At 41.2% G+C, this 18,863-nt stretch overlaps 2 protein-coding genes across 2 annotated transcripts; one reads left to right on the forward strand and one right to left on the reverse strand.

Annotated features, from left to right (window-relative positions):
• Positions 1-396: 396 nt before the first annotated feature.
• On the forward strand, positions 397-8,314 carry armc5 (armadillo repeat containing 5). The gene is made up of 7 exons (XM_080044730.1): positions 397-1,276; positions 1,443-1,473; positions 1,714-1,824; positions 2,478-3,378; positions 3,799-4,601; positions 5,335-5,467; positions 5,817-8,314. Exons 1-7 carry the CDS (start codon positions 878-880, stop codon positions 7,246-7,248), a joined length of 3,810 nt encoding a protein of 1,269 aa, XP_079900856.1. The 5' UTR covers positions 397-877; the 3' UTR covers positions 7,249-8,314.
• Positions 8,315-8,861: 547 nt separating this feature from the next.
• Positions 8,862-11,452, reverse strand: cox6a2 (cytochrome c oxidase subunit 6A2). Its single transcript, XM_080044731.1, has 4 exons — positions 11,309-11,452; positions 10,818-10,884; positions 9,669-9,811; positions 8,862-9,200 (listed from the first exon to the last, which is right to left on the reverse strand). Exons 2-4 carry the CDS (start codon positions 10,882-10,884, stop codon positions 9,108-9,110), a joined length of 303 nt encoding a protein of 100 aa, XP_079900857.1. The 5' UTR covers positions 11,309-11,452; the 3' UTR covers positions 8,862-9,107.
• Between the last annotated feature and the right edge of the window lie 7,411 nt (positions 11,453-18,863).

Genomic DNA, 18,863 nt, shown 5'->3' on the forward strand with positions numbered 1-18,863 from the left:
GCATTTCCTAACATCGAGTAAAACGATGATTATAACAACGTCACTAAACAGCTCGGGGATTGTAGTCCGTTTTGCTTGATACAAAACGGCTTTTCCCTTTAGCGATGTATCAACTGAACTACAATCCCTTAACGCTCCGATGTAGTAATTCAAGCTTCAATTTTACACTTTCACGGGTAATGTAGTTCTTAAGACAGGAAATGCACTAGGGGAAGTGAAAGACAGCTGCTTTTTGGACTACAACTCCCATATTTATCTAACCGTCCCTCCTCTTCACTCCGTGCGCCCTCCCTCAACCGCCCCTGTTTTGTTGTTTGGCTAAAGATGGCGTTAGCGGCTAACACAGGCGATTGCATTTTGTTTCACAAAAATTGTTCGGCCAATGGTAACAACACATTGTTCAAATAGAGATTTAATCCGTCACTTGTTGTGTAAAAATGTGTTACATTGAGCAAACACACGTCTATCACGTAGAATGACGCTGGTTGGGCCTCCTCACGATGTAGGCCTGTTTTCAAGGGAGTGGACCGAAGCCGTTGGAACTCCATTACCCAGCAGCGACTGCGGCTGTCAGGTGGTACAACTTTCCTTCTTCATGGTATCTGTAGTTTTCTGACCGACTTTCAATGTTATTTTTGCGTAAACTTTGAAAGAATGTGGACGAACTTATTCCAGAACACATTTTTTTTTACCAGTCGAGTAAATAAGTTGACATTTTAAAGTGGACGGAAATGTTATTTAGCCTATCGGTATTTCACTGGAAACGTTCAGTGATGCTCCACAGTGTGTAGAGGCAGCCTACTATCTGTCTAAACTAAAGAGGAGGAACAACTCTCAGAACTGAACTAGTAGCCAATAAGGCAAGACAGAAAGGACCATGGCTGCTGCATCACCTATTCAAGGGGACTCGAAACTGTCTCGAGCACCCTCCAAAGAAGGGCACCCATCCTCTCCAGAGGCCTCTTTAACATGGTGCTTGACTCATCTCAACAAACATGGTTCACCCCCTTCTGAACATCACGGGCATGGAAAAACTGACTCAGGTGGGGCCCGAGAAATGGACAAAAGATCTAAAGCATCTCAGTGGCGTGCGCTGGTTGCTATCCGTACACAGCACATTAAAGGGGACAAGGCTGGTATTGCTCGATTCAGGACTAAAGGAGGTCTGCGGCCCCTTCTAGAACTCCTGAAACACCCAGAATGCTCCAGGAAAACCCTCGACCTGGCCCTCAGCATCCTGGCAAACTGCTGCACCGAGCTGCAGACAAGGATCATTGTGAGTTGAAAGGAATAATACAGAATAAATTAAGTTAACTGTATTAGTCTATCGCTATATTGAAATGTGTCTTTGTTATATTGAAAGTAATATTGAACTCTACATTTTTTACACCATTCATCGAACATTCTGACATTTACCTAATTGTATTGTCTTCCACTAACAGGTCCGTAAGCTTGATGGGATAGCTATTGTGGGTGAGTGGACACTTCAATTCTAATGAGGGACTTCGATCTTAGAATGATCACTATTTAAATATCAGGCCAGAAACTGCAGGTGTACATTCTTAACTTATAGATGTCGTCATGAAACTGTTCTTTGCAGTTGATTACTGACATTACAAATAATTATTTAGTGTCATAAATCAGACAATTAACAACACATTTTCATAAATACTGCCGGCATGTAATCTTGAATAATATTTTCGTCTGTTTCAGTGGACATCCTGAAGAGAAACGTTGCCCAGGAGACGGTCCAGAACAGAGCAGCGCGGGCTTTGGGGAACTTGGCCATGGATCCAGAGAGTTCTGCTCTCATCCACTCTGCTGGTAAGTCCAAAATAATAATAATAATAATTTTGATTTATATGGGGAGAAAATGTCAGCTTTTTTATGTGTAGCTGGCAGTTTTCAGCATTATTTGCAAAGGTTTTATTGCACTTGCTTGCACAGACATTAACTATAAGCTTAGTTCACGACGTCAACTTTGGTAATGCAATCTTATGGTTATCTTTCACTATCTTGCTCTGCTGTGACTGACGCCCTTGTCTCTCTCACACACACACACACACACACACACACACACACACACACACACACACACACACACACACACACACACACAGAGAGCAGGCCAGACATATTCTGCAGACTAGCTTTTATCAGCTCTAACTAGTATGTGTTCTTAATGATAAAAATGCAGGTTCACTCAACAAAATACAACAATGTTTTCATTTTGTTCATAGTTTCCTAACCGGGTTCACGTGTACATCTAGAAATACATTTATATCGTCAACAGGTCCAAATGTCTTTTTTTTTCTCTCACTTTTTTAAATCCAGGGCACCCTTGTCTCTTGAATAGAAAATATTTATTTGCATTATCAAATTCTATTATTTTAAATGTTTTTGTGGAGAAATAATTTTATCCTCAGATTTAAAAACCACACTCTTAATTTAAATGTATTTTATTTTATTTTTTACAGGTGGTGTTCCCCTCCTCCTCCTCTGTGTGTCTCTTTCTTCCGGCCCGTCGTCCCCCACCCTTGCTGCTGCTGCTCCACCCAAAGAGAACTGTCCCAAACTGGAATGCGCTCAGTCTGCAGCCCGGGCCCTCCTCTACCTCTCTGACACGCCCTCTAACCGCCTGGCACTGCTCACCCAGGGGACCCTATCCTCTCTGGCTCACCTCATCGCCCCCGAATACTCCCAGGCTTTAAGGCGGGCCGCCCTCCGTACCATCCACGAACTGACCCGGGGCTGTGGCGTGGAATGTGCACGAGAGGTGTCCCGTTCTGGGGTGCTTGCTCAACTCAGTGTCATGGCTACTGGGGAGTCCGGTAAACCTTTTGAGGAACTGGCGCTAAAAACTCTAGCTAACATGTGCTCCCAGGGCTGTCTGCGACCGCTAGTAGGCTCACTGGGTGTCATTGAGAAATTCACAGAAGAAGTCAAAAAGGACCCGTTGAGAACTGGAGCTTACCTAAAGGCGGTTTGCTTGTGCTGTAAGGAGGCAGTGAACCGGGCCAAGGTAAAGGAAAGTGGTGGATTGGAAGTCTTAATTGGATTTTTGTCAAAACATCAGGATCACCCCGTTTCCAGGCTAGTCATCCTGGCCTGTGTAGATTTTGTCTTTGACGAGGCAGCGATGGAGCAGTTGCAGGAGTTGGGTCTTGTCCCGTTGCTTGTTGCGCGGCTGGTTGAGCTGAGCAGAGGAGAGGAGCAGTGTGCAGAGAAGATGGATGTGAGTTCGTCCTCCAGCATGTCTCCCACGGAGCTCCTGCCCCCGTGTTACGACTCTTTTGACTTTCCCCCGCCCGAGGGCTACAGGAAGGAGGAGGCCGGCAAAGAGCAAGGCCTGTGTTCATCAAGCTTTTTAAGCCTCAGGTAAATGGAACATGAAGAGCAGTTTGTTTTTACCCAAAATGTGAATTAGGGCTGCAGGATGCTTGTGAATTTCGATTTTTCTCAAGAATCTCTTTATTTGTACTTCGACACCCTCAAACATAACATTTGAGTGCTGGAGACCCTTGGAAAAAGAAATGTCTCTTTACGCTTTAATTTAACATTTAAAAATGATTATCTCATTGAGAAGTGAGAATCGCAGATATAAGAACCGAGAAAGTGATTTTTTTTTACAATTAATCGTGCAGCCCTACAGTGACATATTTTATATCTGACTATCCTGTCGTCTATTTAAATGCCCTTTCTCCCTCTCTCTCTCTCCCTCTCCCTCTCCCTCTCTCTCTCCCTCTCTCTCTCCCTCTCTCTCCCTCTCCCTCTCTCCCTCTCTCTCTCTCTCTCCAGGTCGTGGTTGGTGTCTGAGGGTTTGATCTCCTCAGAGGGCGAGCTGCTGGACTCCTCTGGTGTGGAGGGGGAATGGGGAAGTCTCCACATCCCACCATCATCCTCCTCCTCCCCTCAAACCTCCTCCCCAAACCCTGACTCACTTTCCTCTCTTAAAAGCACTTCTCCATCAAACCAAACTGCCTCTTCCAGTGCTAAAAAAGCTACTCAACCTTCCCCTGTGTCCTCCTCAGTCCAGCCCCAACAGTCATTGAAACCCACTGATCCGTTACCTTCTAGCCCTCAACCTTCTACTGCACTCACACCCCAAAATCAGCCTAGCTCTTCCTCTATTTCATCTCCCAGTAAATCAACTCCAGTCTCTCCGTCAAAATTCTCATCCCCTCACCGACGTAAACAGCGAGCTAACTCCGCAGCTAGCTTAACTAAAGTCACTCTAGACGCCCCCCCTTCCGTGCCCCGTCAAACGGCCTACCACCACCCTTACCACCCGGAACCCTGGACGCCCGAATCGCCCATATTGCTCCTGCTATCGCGCTTCTCCCACGCCACGGACCCGAGCGCCGCCTTGATCAGTTCGGGCGTTATGTCGGGCCTACTGCATTACCTCACGCAGCATCAGGACCCCAGCAGCAGGTGCCTCCGCATGCTCTGCCGACTGAGCTGCAACCCAAACTGTCTGCAGGCGCTGGTCAGGACCGGGTCAGTCGCTATGATACAACACCGGCTCTGCCAGAGAGAGGGAGGGGCCGAGGGGGAGAAGAGGCAGACGGACAGGGTGAAAACAAAAGTTAAAGAACTCGGTAAGATAAATGTTATTAGTGAGATCAGTTACTATCGACACTATCTATCTACTAGGCAAATTAAAAGTCTTAAGTTTTAAGCAAAAGAGACCACATTTGAGCCAACTATATATCTTTTGTTTAGATGATTTATTTTTCAAATTGTGTCTTTCATATGTGAAACTAAGAATTGTATTGTATTTAAAAAGTGTTAAAACTGTCTGAATTTTCTTTTTTCTGGACAAACATTAGTGAGTTGGCAAAACTTTTTGTAATTTTTGGTGTGTAGAACTCAACACTTGAAGTTTTTATACACATGATAAGTTATCGCCACAAATTATAACTAGTTGGCTCAAATGTAGGTATTTTCCTTCCAAAAAACAAAAAAAAATCTAGTGTGGACATTTAAATTGCAGTTTCCTTACTTTTTCATTTTTACAGTGTATCTCATCTCTGGGTATTTGCACTCTAATACCAGGAATCCCCAAATTAGAATTGGCCAGTTTGACCTGCCTTTTTATGTAAGGCAACATGAGGTCAGGGATAGTGATGATGTGGCTAAAAACAGATTCAGCGGAAATACTGAATTAATTATTTAATCTATGTCACATCTGTTCAGCATTTTTAATAAGGTCAGGCTCTGGGGCGGTATGTGGCTGGCTTTCCTATTTGTGACTCGAATAAAATACTCAAGAATCAAACATAATATTGGTTATTTTTTAATGTAATAAATGTGCTGTGACTGTCTCTGTAGGTCTTGCTCTGCTGAATAATCTGCGAGTCCAGTGTGAGTCTGGATTTGGCTCGGGGGTTCTGGCTCATGTGATGCTCTCAGGCTCCGAATCTGACAAGATCAACTGTGCCTTGTCTCTGCCATTAATCAGCAGGTGAGTTTTTGCATTTTCAGTAAGAATCTACTTTAAATCCTGATTTAAAAAATTTGATTTGTTTAATACTTATTTAATGATTCCATGTAGAAAAGTAACTATAGTATTAAGATGATTTAGAATGGTGAATTTAAAGGAGGAGTCAGTGATTCTGGAGAACGCTTGTTGTCAAAATAACTTTTTGTCAAAATCAGTAAAAACCTCCGAGGATACATGCTACAAAAAATATTCACTGATTTTGACGATTTTTTTTTGGACAACAAGTGTTCTCCAGAATCACTGACACCACCTTTTTAAGTGACAATTCATAAGTTTTACAAAACATATTTTTTCATATTTTTCTCCCCAGCAACAAGTCCCTGTTGAGGAAACTTCTGGTGGACAGCGGCGGGCTGCTATTGGCTCTTCAGCCTCTCGGTTGTGATGACGACGACATGGATGAAGACCGGCCAGGTGAAGTTGGAAAGCTGCTTTCTGATTGGTTTAACTCACCACATCCGGGCTCCACCAATCAGCTCCACTCGCTGTACTACTCTCTCCTCATTGGCTGCTTGTCTACGCTGATGAGTTCCTTCAAAATGGAGATCGATAAAAAACCTTTAGCTCCAGTTACAACGCAGTCGGTCAGCGAAACAGACGCCGATTCTTTCCCTCCCTCCAAAAAGCCTCGCCTGGTAGACAGCTGTCCTTACGGAGTCTCAAACTATGACCTCATCTTGTTGCTAGACGACGGGACTCGGGTCCCAGCCAATAGGGAGGCTGTGTCCGGGGTAGAGGGCGCACAGGGCTCTGAATACTTCTGGGCTTTGCTGAAAGGAGGATTCGGAGAAGCTAAGTCAGAAGAAGCTATCCGCATTAAAGATGTCACAACGGGTATGCTGCTACCAGTGCTGCACTACTTACATGGATGTCGCCTCACCAAGAACACACAAACAAGAGGCAGTGAGGAAGGGGATGGGACGGGACAGTGTAAAACTTTGGACAAAATGGCCCTTGAAGGTCTGGGGAACTACCATAAAGAGACACAGGAAAACTCAACAGAAGACTTTCAGAAAACAGCTCTAGGTGAGGTGATGATTGGAGCGTGCAGGTTTTTGGTGACTGAACTGCAGAAAGATTTGGAGGATCTGTGTGTGTCTCTTCTCTTGTCCTGCTCCACCAAAGCCGCCTGTCGAGGTCCCACGAAGCCCGACAAAGCCCAAAAGACTGAAACAGTTAAAATGGAGCAAGAATGCCTCGAGTCTGCGGACGAGAGTCTCGCTAATCGAACATCTGAGCTAGAGTTGACTGGTATGGAAGTGCAAACGGACAGGAGTAAAACATCTTTGGCTAGAACTATTCAAAAAGCCAAGAAAAGACTTCACACAGATTCAGACAGTGAGACAATCAAAAGTGCCACACAACCTAGCTGTTCGTCAGCGGTGGACAAATCCCCCGATCCAGAAGAGCTGAGGTTACGACCCAAAAACACGATAAAAAGTTCATCGCAGCAGCTCCGTAAACCTCCGGCTCAGGGTTCCCGTTTGTCGTCAGAGGCCCGTTCGGGAGGTGGGGCGCTGGCTGCCCTCCTCCCACAGGTGTACTGGTTCTCCCAGAGGTACAGCTACCCAGCTCTGGGACGGGCCTGCCTGGCTCTGCTGCTGGGCTGTCGCGACGCCCCTCGGCCCTTCTCGTCCGCCTCCCTCGCCGGGCGATGCCTTCACAGACTTGCCAGAGAAGCCGACTGTACGGACGCTCTGAAACAAGATCTACTGACTCTGGCCACATCCGCTTTGAGCTGAGCAACTGAAGAAATATTGACTGATGGCATAGATTAAAGGTGGAGTCAGTGATTCTGGAGAATGCTTTTTGTCAAAGTCACTTTTTGTCGAAATCAGGGAATGCATATCTCCTCACGATCCGCTACCTGCAGTGTACGTACTGTGTGTGCGCTGAAATACCAAACAAACCGGTGTTTCAACACAGCCTAGGCTCTGTAAATAGGCAAGTAAACAAAGGGACCCGGACGACCCACCGTAGCTAGCAACAATGCTATTGATATAGGCTAAGCTACTGATCGGCTTAAGTATTTGGCTTCAACACTTATTTGAATATTGACAGGCTAATTGTCAAACTTGTTACAGTACTAAAAAAAAAATGCTAGCTGGGTTTTCATAGCGATACATCTTGGCCTATATCGATAGCTTTGTTGCTAGCTACTTTGGTTGGATCAAGACCCTTTGTTAACATATTTGTTTACAAAGCCTAGGCTGTATATTAACAAAAGATTTTTTTTTCAGAACACACAGTATTGACAGGTATCAGATCGTGAGGAGATATTCACTGATTTTGACAAAAGGTGATTTGGACAACAAGCGTTCTCCAGAATCGCTAACTCTAACTTTTTAAGTAAGAGTCAACTTTGTGGCTTGTTAGAGGCTTCTTGAAAAGTTGCCATTATTTGTATGGCAGTGCAGATTACTGCAGCAGCATGATTATCCTAAAATATGCTGTATGAACTTCTTCGGAACTAACAGAACTTTTGATTTATTTTCATAAACTAAAGACATACATTTCTATTTAGTTTGGATGTCATCTGACAGAAACTCGTCACGCACCATGACATAATAATTGTATTATAATTTACCGTTATTGGATTACATTCTAATGACATTTGTATTTTCTGTTGTTTTTTTTTATTTGGGAAAATTCCAATCAATGTTTGATAAATGTAATTTAGCTGGAAGTACTGGAATCATCAGGGTCGGTCTAGGAGCCAGTTGTTTATTTTGTACATAGACATAATATGGAATAGCAGATATATAGTGTATAGAATCCAACTGTCCCATATTAATTTATGCAACTGAATATATTGTTGGAACATCTCTTTGCTCTCGGTTTCTTATTGTTGTAAGTGGGTGTACATACACACACACACACACATATTTGAACCCTGATATTTTTCTTATTCTCAACCATGATGATCAAAACTAATAATCTGCTAGTTCTTCTCTCAATACTCTCTTGTTTATGGCTGATGTAAATATTTATAAATAGAGAAAAAAATATATAAATATTTTTCCAAAAATGTCAAATATTATAGCTGTTATTACAGCTCTTATTTTTTTTTATTGATAGTATAGAGACAGCGTTGAAATGGGGCAGAGAGGGGAGTGACATGCAGAGAACGACCACGGGCTGGAATCGAACCCGGGTCCGCTGCTGGCCGAGTCCCATGGGAGGGACGCCCTACCAACTGAGCTAAGGGCGCCCCTTTAATTTTTGGAAAAATATAGGATATTGGCCTTATTTCGATATATGAACGCCAGTGTGTACAGAATTTTAACAATTCCAAATGTGTCAACCCCTAGTGGTCATCACACATTTAAAGAGTCAAGACCCTTTAAAACATGGCATTGTATTCTACTGCTACACTTGAAATAGTAAAACAAGGTCTTAATCTAGATAATGACATGCAACGAAACACATTTTTATTGAAGTTTTAATGATTGATTACATTGAGCATAACCCTGAATCAATCAAAGAGAAATTGCACTCATGGAAATACATCAGAAGGCGTTTATTTATTCATTCATTAATAGATAGGTGCACTGCTATAGCTGGCGGTGCGGCTTGGCCCCTCGCTCAGTGACTGATCCCCTTAGTGATGGTCGCCGGCCTCGTAGCCGTCGGGCAGAGCGTTGGTGTGACCGTTATGGAAGAGAGAGTGGTTACCATCACCCCACGGGAATTTCTAGAAAGAAACGAAAATACATAAATAAAATCAACAGGAAGAAATTAAAGATGGAGTCAGCTATTCTGGAGAACGCTTGTTGTCAAAATCACTTTTTGTCAAAATCAGTGAATGCGCTACCTGTCCCTACTGTGTGTGTGCTGAAAAAATTCTGGTATTAAACAAGGGTTATGTAAGCAAAGGGGGCCCACCGTAGCTAGCTGCATACCCGTTTACAGAGACTAGGCTGTATTAACACTGGATTTTTTTTTCAGGGCACACAGAATGCACAGGTAGCAGATCATGACAAGAAATTCACTGATTTTGACAAAGTGATTTTGACAACAGGCATTCTCCAGAATAGCTGACTCTACCTTTAACACTGTTTTTCGATCCTATACCAATTTCTTAACATGTAAATTGTCCTGGAAGACTGGGGGTAGGGTTAGGGTTAGTATATGAGTGCAGGGTAGGCGGTTTGAATCTCACCTTGGTGCGGATCTGAAGGTGATCGTATTTCACAAACTCTGGCTGTGTGTGATCTGTGGCCTGCATCTTCATGTAGGCGTTTGCCATGCAGACGGCCACGCCGGGCAAAGCCAGCACAAAGCTCAGGATCTTCCAGGTCCTCGCTGTTTAAACACACACACACACACACACACACACACACACACACACACACAGTCAAAGTACATGATTTTAGCTGCACAGTACAAGTAGGTAACAACGCCACAAAGCTATTCATTTTAGAAGCACTACATAGCAGGGATGTCACAATACAATTTTCCATTTTTATTTTTTGTTTTGTGGGGAAGGGCACAATTTGAAAACAATTGCATCAGAGTTGGCTTGTAGGTCATTTGCATCTGTAGTCCCATAAATATAATAGTCGATACCAATACAAGTGAAATTCCAAGTTTCTTGATATACTATTCGATACCACGGTAAAAATACAAAAACAAAACACTGCATTCAATGTGCTACCACAGATGTAGCTGTTTTCTTTGTCTTCTTTTGGCATTTAATGGCAGATTAGAGCGCTTGTAGGCTTATGCTGCCCCTGTCAATTCAGGAAGAATTGTATACCGCATGTGTGACATCACACATAGTAAAATGTAGGGTTAGGATTAACAGGACAGCTGGGCCAAGGGAAGACTGAGGGAAGAAAAACCTCATTCATTATATTATAATAGCAATTTTATAATGATAGAACGCCGGCTCCGTATGGGTGAAGTATTCCTTTAAGGAACTGTAGAAAGACAAGCACCCTTAAATTGTAATGATTTTCGGCATCGACTAGTATCCTATCAGTCTCGTGATATTCCTCCTACATAGGCCAGGTATAGGAAGACTGGAAACTGATAGCAAAGCACCTGTTTCCCTGCAGTCCGTATCAATAATAAAACACAATCCCTGATGATTTGCCAGCGAGCATTAGTCTATACGACTGTGTCTAGGAAAGCTGCCAGCACTGCAGGCATTTCAGATAATGAACAACTAAAGGCTCCGACTAAACGCTACACAGGGCAGCAGCTGCATGCAGAAGCACTGATAATGGAGGCTAATATATCAGACTATTTTTTTTTAAAGCATTTTGGTTGTGTTTAGTATTAAGAGTTACAGTAAAAACACACTGACCTCCACCCTCATGGCTTGAATGTGACGCAGCAGCCAGCATGCGACGAGCAGCCAAGGTAGCAGACATCTGGAGAGGGGGAGAGGGAGAGAAATACTGTTAAACATTTGCAAAATATTTGAATTTCATGCATAATTAGTTTTTTCAGATAAAATTCAATAATTTTTTTATAGTGTAGGCCTATCTAGTGTATTCCTCTAGTCTTCATAAGTATTACATTGAGTTAACATTGGGAGAAAAACAAAACATACTAATGTTCAAATATAATCAACTCCACAGCCTGTGCACAGCCTTTTCAAAATAATATTTCCCATCTAATAAGATCAGCAAAGGAAATCTGTCATATTGCCCTCTACAATCAAACATTGTCTATTAAAAACAACCAGGCATTTAAGGCTTCTGGGCCTAGTAGTAGAAGTGTTGCTGTATATCAAGGTTGACAGATAGAGCCTCTTCTTTGACTAAAATACAAGACAATCAGGTGAAAACTTACTCTTCCTCAGGTGTTCGATATCCAAAATATATTGGATTTTTCTTCTATTTTTCTGCAGAACCTGTCGATCGGTTAATATTCTGTTCCTTCCTGCTTGTTTGTCCTTCAGTCTGTCCTGATCTGAACTTACTGTGTGTGAGACTCCTCCTCCCCATTCTAACCTGTCGCACTGCCAAGAAACTTTATATTTGGGCAAGTGCTTTAGTGCAAAGGCGGGCTGATACGTGACCAGGAAAGGAAGAGGTTGGGAGGGGTAGTTGGTGCACACTCCTAGCCTGCATTATAAAGACTGGAATAAGGGCAAAAGGTGGAAGTAATGGCCCACATGATATGAAAAAGGCTTCATACGTGTGATAGCTTTTTACTTTTGCTTTCAGTTTGAGCTCTTAAAGGCAGTCAACCTGTAGCTCAGAGTGTATCACAGGTGCAGAATACTCTCCAGTTTATTTACATTTTAAAAATGCATTAATAACCAGTTATTGTAAATTGTTATTGATCTGTCTTGGCTTCCTCATGACAAATATATAAGCACATATCATTACCAATAAGGTGGGTCCTTTGGAATGTACATTTGTGCAAAAATACTTCCATATCAGTTGGATTTTTAATTGCAAGTAAAATTAAACAGGCTTCTTGGTTCTATAGTCGTTTTTGCTGAAATATGTAATATCTGTTTTCACACATGAAATAGTGTCTTACTATCAATTCATAAAATCATACAAATTGAACAAGTGAAAGGTAGGGATTTGGATTAATTCACATTGAGGTTGTTCCACACAGCCTTTGATAAGATTAGTTTGATGATCGAAATTCAAATTTTTGTCCTTGCATCAAAAAATAACATGTAAAAAAGATGTATTCTCTAAAAAACAACATAGTTTTACCTTGAGACACATTATCCACCAGGTGGGGTAGTGTTGCTATGAGTAAACTGCCTTTTCTATAGACTCACCCTGCGTTACAAATCTCATATTTTTTCTTTTTACTACACTACATACTAAAATACAGAAGAGTAGAAGGCCACAGGAGAGAGAAAAAAAATCAGATAAGGAAGATTTTTTTTCATCATGTCGAGAAATGTCAAGAATAAAGACGAATACTCTAATGCTATTGGAGTTAGTGGGGCATTTATGTATTTTCAGCATACTACAATTGACGTGCATGTATTGGGACATCCTAAATCTTCTTCTGGCATACTAAATAGTAGAGAAGTGTGGGGATTGGAACACAGGGACAGTCTTTGGTTGTTTGTGAAATACAGGCTCACTTCTGCAGTTGGTTTCCTTCCTCTTAGTTATGGGAAAGAGTTGAAGAGTCTCAGTGCAACCTTTGTAATAAAAGTTCTGTCAAACATTTGGATTTTGAAAGATTAACCCGAAGAAAAGTCATTTTTTCACTAAGAAAAGTCAAAAAAAAATTTAATGAGATATAATCATATAATTATCCACACAAAAAGGCTCTGTCTTTAAGTCTGACTTGATTATTTGTGAAGGGTATTCTCAACTCTGAATGTTTAAGCCTCCGTGAACCTGGTCTAAAGTAGTACAAATCAATATATGATCTCAAAGTTAGACATCTTAATAAGCTTAAACTAAAATCTGATTGAAAAAATAGGATCATAGATATTATAAAACTTAGTCTATAAGTCTAGAAGAGCCTTTAACAGGACTGTGTGGGCGTGGCCATATCTAACGGTTTCCATGGCAAAAGAGTCATTGTTATTGTATTATGTTCGGGCAGAGAACTCTCGTGATTGGTTCAAATCCTATTGTGTCATAAGAGCCCAGAGCATAGCTTGCATCATATAAACTTTATTTCTGTAAATTCTATCAAACTAAAATTACAATATCTTTCATTTGGATTGATGAATATGCCTAAATCTTTTCAGATGCTTTACTATCATACAACTAACTCCGCAAATTACATAGTTTTAACAATTTTCTTTGGGTTTAGAGGGGCTTTAATTCTTGGTTTTCACACTATATTAGTTTTAGTCTTTGTTGTGTCTGTGCTGGCAGCGTGAGGCCGCAGAGCAAACAGTCAGAGAGCCAGCGCTGATGTCACCAGCCATGCGAGCAGCCCGTCTGAATGTCTAGCTCTTGTGTTATTGTGGGCTGAGGTTAAACACCAGCTCCGTTTGAGACTCCGTGCACTGACAGACAGACAGACACACAGACACACTGACAGACAGACAGACAGACAGACAGACAGACAGACAGACAGGTAGCAGCAGATACACACACATGGAGGTATGTGCATGTGCTGCAGCATGGGGCCGTATTACAGAAACTTCCTAACTCACAATTCCTATCTTAACTGTTTGGTAACCATGGTAATTAGAGTTAGGACCTGATTTAGGAAAATAGCCATTACAGATGAACAGTTCCTAAATCAATGTTCCTATCTTAAGGCAAGATAGGAAAAGTGTATTACAGAAGCATCCTAACTGCCCAGAATCTTAAAAAATGTCTCCTAACTTTAGGATAACCCTAGTTCAGCCAGCCTAACTTTTCAGTTAGACCCAGACTAACTGTGTTTTCTTTTTTTAAACCAAGTCAATGGAGACACAGTTAATGTATTTACTGAAAGGCTTTTGAATGACTTGAAATTACTTACTATTAAAACAATGGTTGGAGACAAAACTTCCTTCACCCTCTCCACAGATGTCACCAACAGCTCAAACTTGTCTGTTTTAAAGTCAAAGGCCTTTTCTGCTCCATAAAGCAAAGTTAGCTGTTAGCCTACTGAGAGCTGAGAGTCAGTTGAGATAGAACACTGTCGGTTGCTATGCAACAGACAGAAATGCTGCAAACTGACGTTTGATTTAGCAGTTAGGATTTCCTAAACAGACTTAGGATAGGATGTGGTAAGATAGGATAGGATTCCTAAAGTTAGTTAGGATTTGCTTCTGTAATACCAAATCAGAGAAAATCCTATCTTAGACTCTCCTATCTTAAGTTAGAACTTAAGATAGGAAGTTTCTGTAATATTGCCCGGTGTGCTGTTGCCGTAGAGACCATCTAGGCCTATGTCTCCAATCCAACAACATGGTATGAAGATCATGGCTACACTGCTTATATTTAAATGCACAGCCTACTGCTGAATGCAAAATAACATGGTGAATAAAAAAGTCCCAACAAGAACACAAAAAAAAAATCTAAAATGTTAGGTAACTAATCCTTTTAATACAGTTCAATCTGATGACATCAGTAGCTTCCTGGTGAGCTCACTGTATTGAACAAAGCAGCTTTTTATTACAGGCAGGATGATGGACAGACACAAGATCCAACAGGTTTTAATGCCTGAACCAGGTGAAGTGCAGCATTTCCAGCAATGCGAGTGGAGTGTATAGTCTGTGTGTGTGTGTGTGTGTGTGTGTGTGTGTGTGTGTGTGTGTGTGTGTGTGTGTGTGTGTGTGTGTGTGTGTGTGTGTGTGTGTGTGTGTGTGTTTAGAGCATATCATGCACAGCGGCTGGAGGAATCACTGTAGACTCAACACAGCTCAAGCACTCAGTAGACACACACACACACACACACAGAATGATGTGTAAATAAAATCACAGGTCAAATTTTAAATTTCCTCAAACATCATAACGCAAACAAAAATCAAGATCCTTATCCCTTAAGTCTATTGAAATTAGCTAATTAGAAAGAGAAGCATTATAGACTCTAGAGTTCAGGTAAGTTGACTCTGTTTAGCACCCACGCGCCGCTGTCTGTGTGCGATTCGTGCCAGAAGACATGAGGACAACTGTGGATTATGTGCAATGCAGTAAGTGTGTGTGATGTTGGACGGAGGTGAAAGCAGCCCCTGTGTGTCGGCTGTAACAGTGTGTCCTTGGTTCCCCCCTATAAACCTCTGTGGTCCGCTCATTTCGGGGCACTTCAGAGCAACTCACATCAAAGCAAATGTACTGAAGTCAAGTTGGTTTGGGGGCCGAGACCATTTGTCTGCTTTTCATGCAATCATTTTACAAATTACTTCACTTGATGGATCCGGCTATCAAATTCTTGTTATTGCAAAGTAGTGAAATATGTTAAATATAGGCTACAAAGGATAGTTTTTTCAGGTAAAATGCTGGAATGTGATCATATTAAATCATTGATGTTTGTGAGTGAGTGAGACACTTGAGCAAACCTTGACTTGAGTCCTCAGGAATCTTTCCACCAATATTGTCCCAGACTGAGACGGCAGGGGATGGGGACTGATGTCAACGCCAATGTTCTGATTAATTTGCCCTTGTTTTGTCCAAAAGAGTTGATTTGTTTAAGCTGGCCGGGTCAAATATCATGGACATTGATGGCAATTTTTTTTTTATATAATATATTGTAGACAAATTTGAGAGGAGCTAGGTACAGAGCAGTTTTGAACTAATTCGTACCCCCTTTTGAACGTTAGCAATATAATTTGAGTTGCTTATTTTTAGCAGTAGGTCAACTTTTTATTGCTTATAAGTTTTATTTTGTGTTTGTGCTATTTTAACATGTTCAATACATTGACTAAACTGAATTCTAGTTCTGCACACTGTCCACCAGGCCGCGTGCAGACAGAGCGCTGAGTAGGATGTTTGCTAACAGTCTGACACAGCGGGAAAGCCGGACACTTTGCTTAAGTCCCGCTGAGAAGATTTGTTCAGGGTATTTTTGAGTTTTTTCAAATCAGCATGCAAGTGGAAATGCACTGTAGGCCCCCGCTGACAGGCTGGCTGGTGATATGTAGTGGCAGCCAGTATAAGAAAAGGCTATTGTCAATATTTTTATCAGACTTTCTTGACCTTTTTATAGCATTTTACAACTCACTGTTTTTGGTTTACCGGCTCACAACTTCACATCTATACTGTTTTGGTTTGCATTCACTGTGTTCTTTATTGGTCGCAGTTGGCAGCTGTTTTTTAGCACATAAAAAAATAATTTTCTTCTTATTTATAAAATATTCATATGAATTTTTCTCCGACTTAATTTTTACCGAAACTAAGGATCCTATGAGCTCAACTAATAACCGCAGTGCACTTTATAAGAGCGATAGTATTGAATATATTTCTCTTCGTGTTGCCCTTTGTAGACGGTCCCTTGTGCTCTTGTCTCACAGCCTGCTGCACATAGAGAGCAATGTTATTAGTTAATTAGAAGTCCGTTGTCTGCCTTATGAAGAGAGCATAGATGCATGGTACGTGTTCTAGATTCAGATTCAGATTTTATTTGTCACATACACAATACATTGCAGTGAAATGTTCACAATACAATAATAGCGTTTAACTTGTGAATTACTGATCTGGAAATAGGAATCTGTCAAGATCTTTCCAACTTTACTGCAGTCTTCTAGTTTAACCTAGACATTTGGACTTTAATCACAAAACTGCAACTTTTTTCTTGAAGTGCACAGTGGAAAAAAAAAAATCATAAATTTTTTTATTCTCTTCCGTGGTGGCCATAATTTTGAAAATGGTGTCCCACTTTATCAAATATACTCCCTGATTGAATTGAAAAATATATATATTGTATTTTTTTCAGAACCCTCTCTGACCTTACAGTGCGCGCTCGTCCAGACACAGGTTGAGCTGAAACACCTGCGTGATCATTGTTCCAGCAGCTTCACTCTGTAGCTCTTTGTGTTCTTCCCGTAATGTGTTCACGCTACACGGAGCCCAACACTAATATTAAGCCCCCTGGAGGTGTTCCGGAGTGTCTTACAAGCTGCAAGAACAAGACCGTAAAACCACCAGTAAACACTACTGTTCCACTCACCAGGCTAAGAGAAAAAAAGTTATTTTTGTGATCATTTTAACCAGGGTAAAAACCTGTTCAATTCAACACTGTGACATTGTTATTTTATCATTTCATTCATTCTTAGAGTTTGTGAAAGTGTTCAAGTTTGCAGATTTCGTTGACTTCTCGAGACATTTTAATTATATGAATGTATTTTTGCATATTTGTGGAGTGGACCATCTGTTTTTTGAGATAAATAGACTTAAAGTTGGAGTCAGCTATTCTAGAGAACACTTATTGTCAAAATCAGTGACTCTCTTCATGATCCACTACCTGTCTTCATTGAGTGTTTTTGCTGAATTTTTCTTTGGGTGTTAATACACAGCCTAAGCTTTGTAAATGGGGGGCCCACCGTAGCCAGCAGATCCTAGGCTGTGTATTAGCACTGGATTTTGTCAGCGCACACACAGTACAGACAGGTAGCAGATTTTGACAAAAAGTTATTTTGACAACAAACATTCTCCAGAATCACTGACTCCACCTTTACCTGTGGTGGTTAATGTAATCAGGTACAGGTGTTGCTGCTCTGTAGGAGAGGCACAGAGATCTTTCATGCTCCTGCCTTGCCTCAGTCTGTGTTTAGACCCATATTTATGGTTTTGTACTTTATGTGGAACATGTTGCTTTATTTGAAAGGAAACAATGGACTCTACTGCAGCAGCAACTGGTGAGCTGTTTTGACTAGTAAAATAAATCTGAATGAAGTTGACACACGACTGGGTGTTATGTAGGAAGCAGCCAGGCATCATAACTGAATCTTATTTAACAGCAGGGCAAGGCCTTTTAATGAAGCAATGAGTCACTATGAAGGGGTTTCTGTGCAACGTCACTGCAAAATGATCCACCCCACTTGACCTGTACCCAGATGGCCTCAGCAGTTAGCACCCACTTACACACTGACTTACACTTACCTCCATGTTACATTTTAGAATATACAATGGCCCGATACCGACATTGTTTTTCCAATATATCTCAGAAGGGAACGTGATCATTTCGTAGCTTTGAAATAAAATGGAAAGTAATGCCACATGTTTGCAGATGTGCAAAGTCCATATTTCACCTTCCTTGATGTTTACGTTTGCATTTTTAGCTACAGATGGCACTTAAACACCAAGGTAGAGCAAATGTATGCAGGATTGTTTTTTCCAATGGGGAAGCTCTCTGAAACATGCAGACAGATAAATGTTTAGAGGTGGATCATGAGTCAGACATAATGTTATTGTCTTTCTCTACCACCAGGGCAGACACTGTGGTGGTCTGCACATGTTTTCCTCAGGTGGCACCAAAACAACTTTACCATCGTATGTGGTTCTCCGCTCAGACGTTTGCATTGAAACGCCCAAGACATAAACTTACACATTATATTAAGAAATGGCTTTATATGCACTGTAAAAATGAGAAAGTTAGGAGAACCAGTCAACTGTCATCACTAGATTTTTGAGTTTTGCCATCTTATACTGGCAACATTTGAGCCAACTAATTATCTTTTGTTGAGATAACTTATTATTCTTATTTAATGAAAATGTATGAATTTCAATCACAATTCATAGTTTAGTATACTATACCAATAACAGTTGTGCCACGAATTCTCTGCCATACAGATAACAAACAAATCCAAGTCTGTCAAAATGTTGATTCAGACATTAAACAGTGTTAAAACAACTTCTTGAACCAAAAATAATACGTTGGCACAATTTTCTCTTTTTGGAATTCTAAGTATGTAGAACTCAAAACTTGAAGTTACTGTCGATGATAAGTTATCTCAACAAAGGATAATTAGTTGGCTCAA

Source organism: Ammodytes marinus (assembly GCF_949987685.1).
Source record: "Ammodytes marinus genome assembly, chromosome: 16".
Classification (NCBI taxonomy): domain Eukaryota; kingdom Metazoa; phylum Chordata; class Actinopteri; order Uranoscopiformes; family Ammodytidae; genus Ammodytes; species Ammodytes marinus.

What these genes read in the sequence shown, in the direction of transcription:
- armc5 (XM_080044730.1), top strand. Translation starts at nt 878, where the DNA reads ATGGCTGCTGCATCACCTATTCAAGGGGACTCGAAACTGTCTCGAGCA. An exon ending in AGCTGCAGACAAGGATCATT is followed by an intron (nt 1,277 to 1,442) that starts GTGAGTTGAAAG and finishes TTCCACTAACAG; the next exon opens with GTCCGTAAGCTTGATGGGAT. An exon ending in AACAAAAGTTAAAGAACTCG is followed by an intron (nt 4,602 to 5,334) that starts GTAAGATAAATG and finishes CTGTCTCTGTAG; the next exon opens with GTCTTGCTCTGCTGAATAAT.
- cox6a2 (XM_080044731.1), bottom strand. Translation starts at nt 10,884, where the DNA reads ATGTCTGCTACCTTGGCTGCTCGTCGCATGCTGGCTGCTGCGTCACAT. An exon ending in TTCAAGCCATGAGGGTGGAG is followed by an intron (nt 9,812 to 10,817) that starts GTCAGTGTGTTT and finishes GTGTTTAAACAG; the next exon opens with CGAGGACCTGGAAGATCCTG. An exon ending in ACCTTCAGATCCGCACCAAG is followed by an intron (nt 9,201 to 9,668) that starts GTGAGATTCAAA and finishes GTTTCTTTCTAG; the next exon opens with AAATTCCCGTGGGGTGATGG.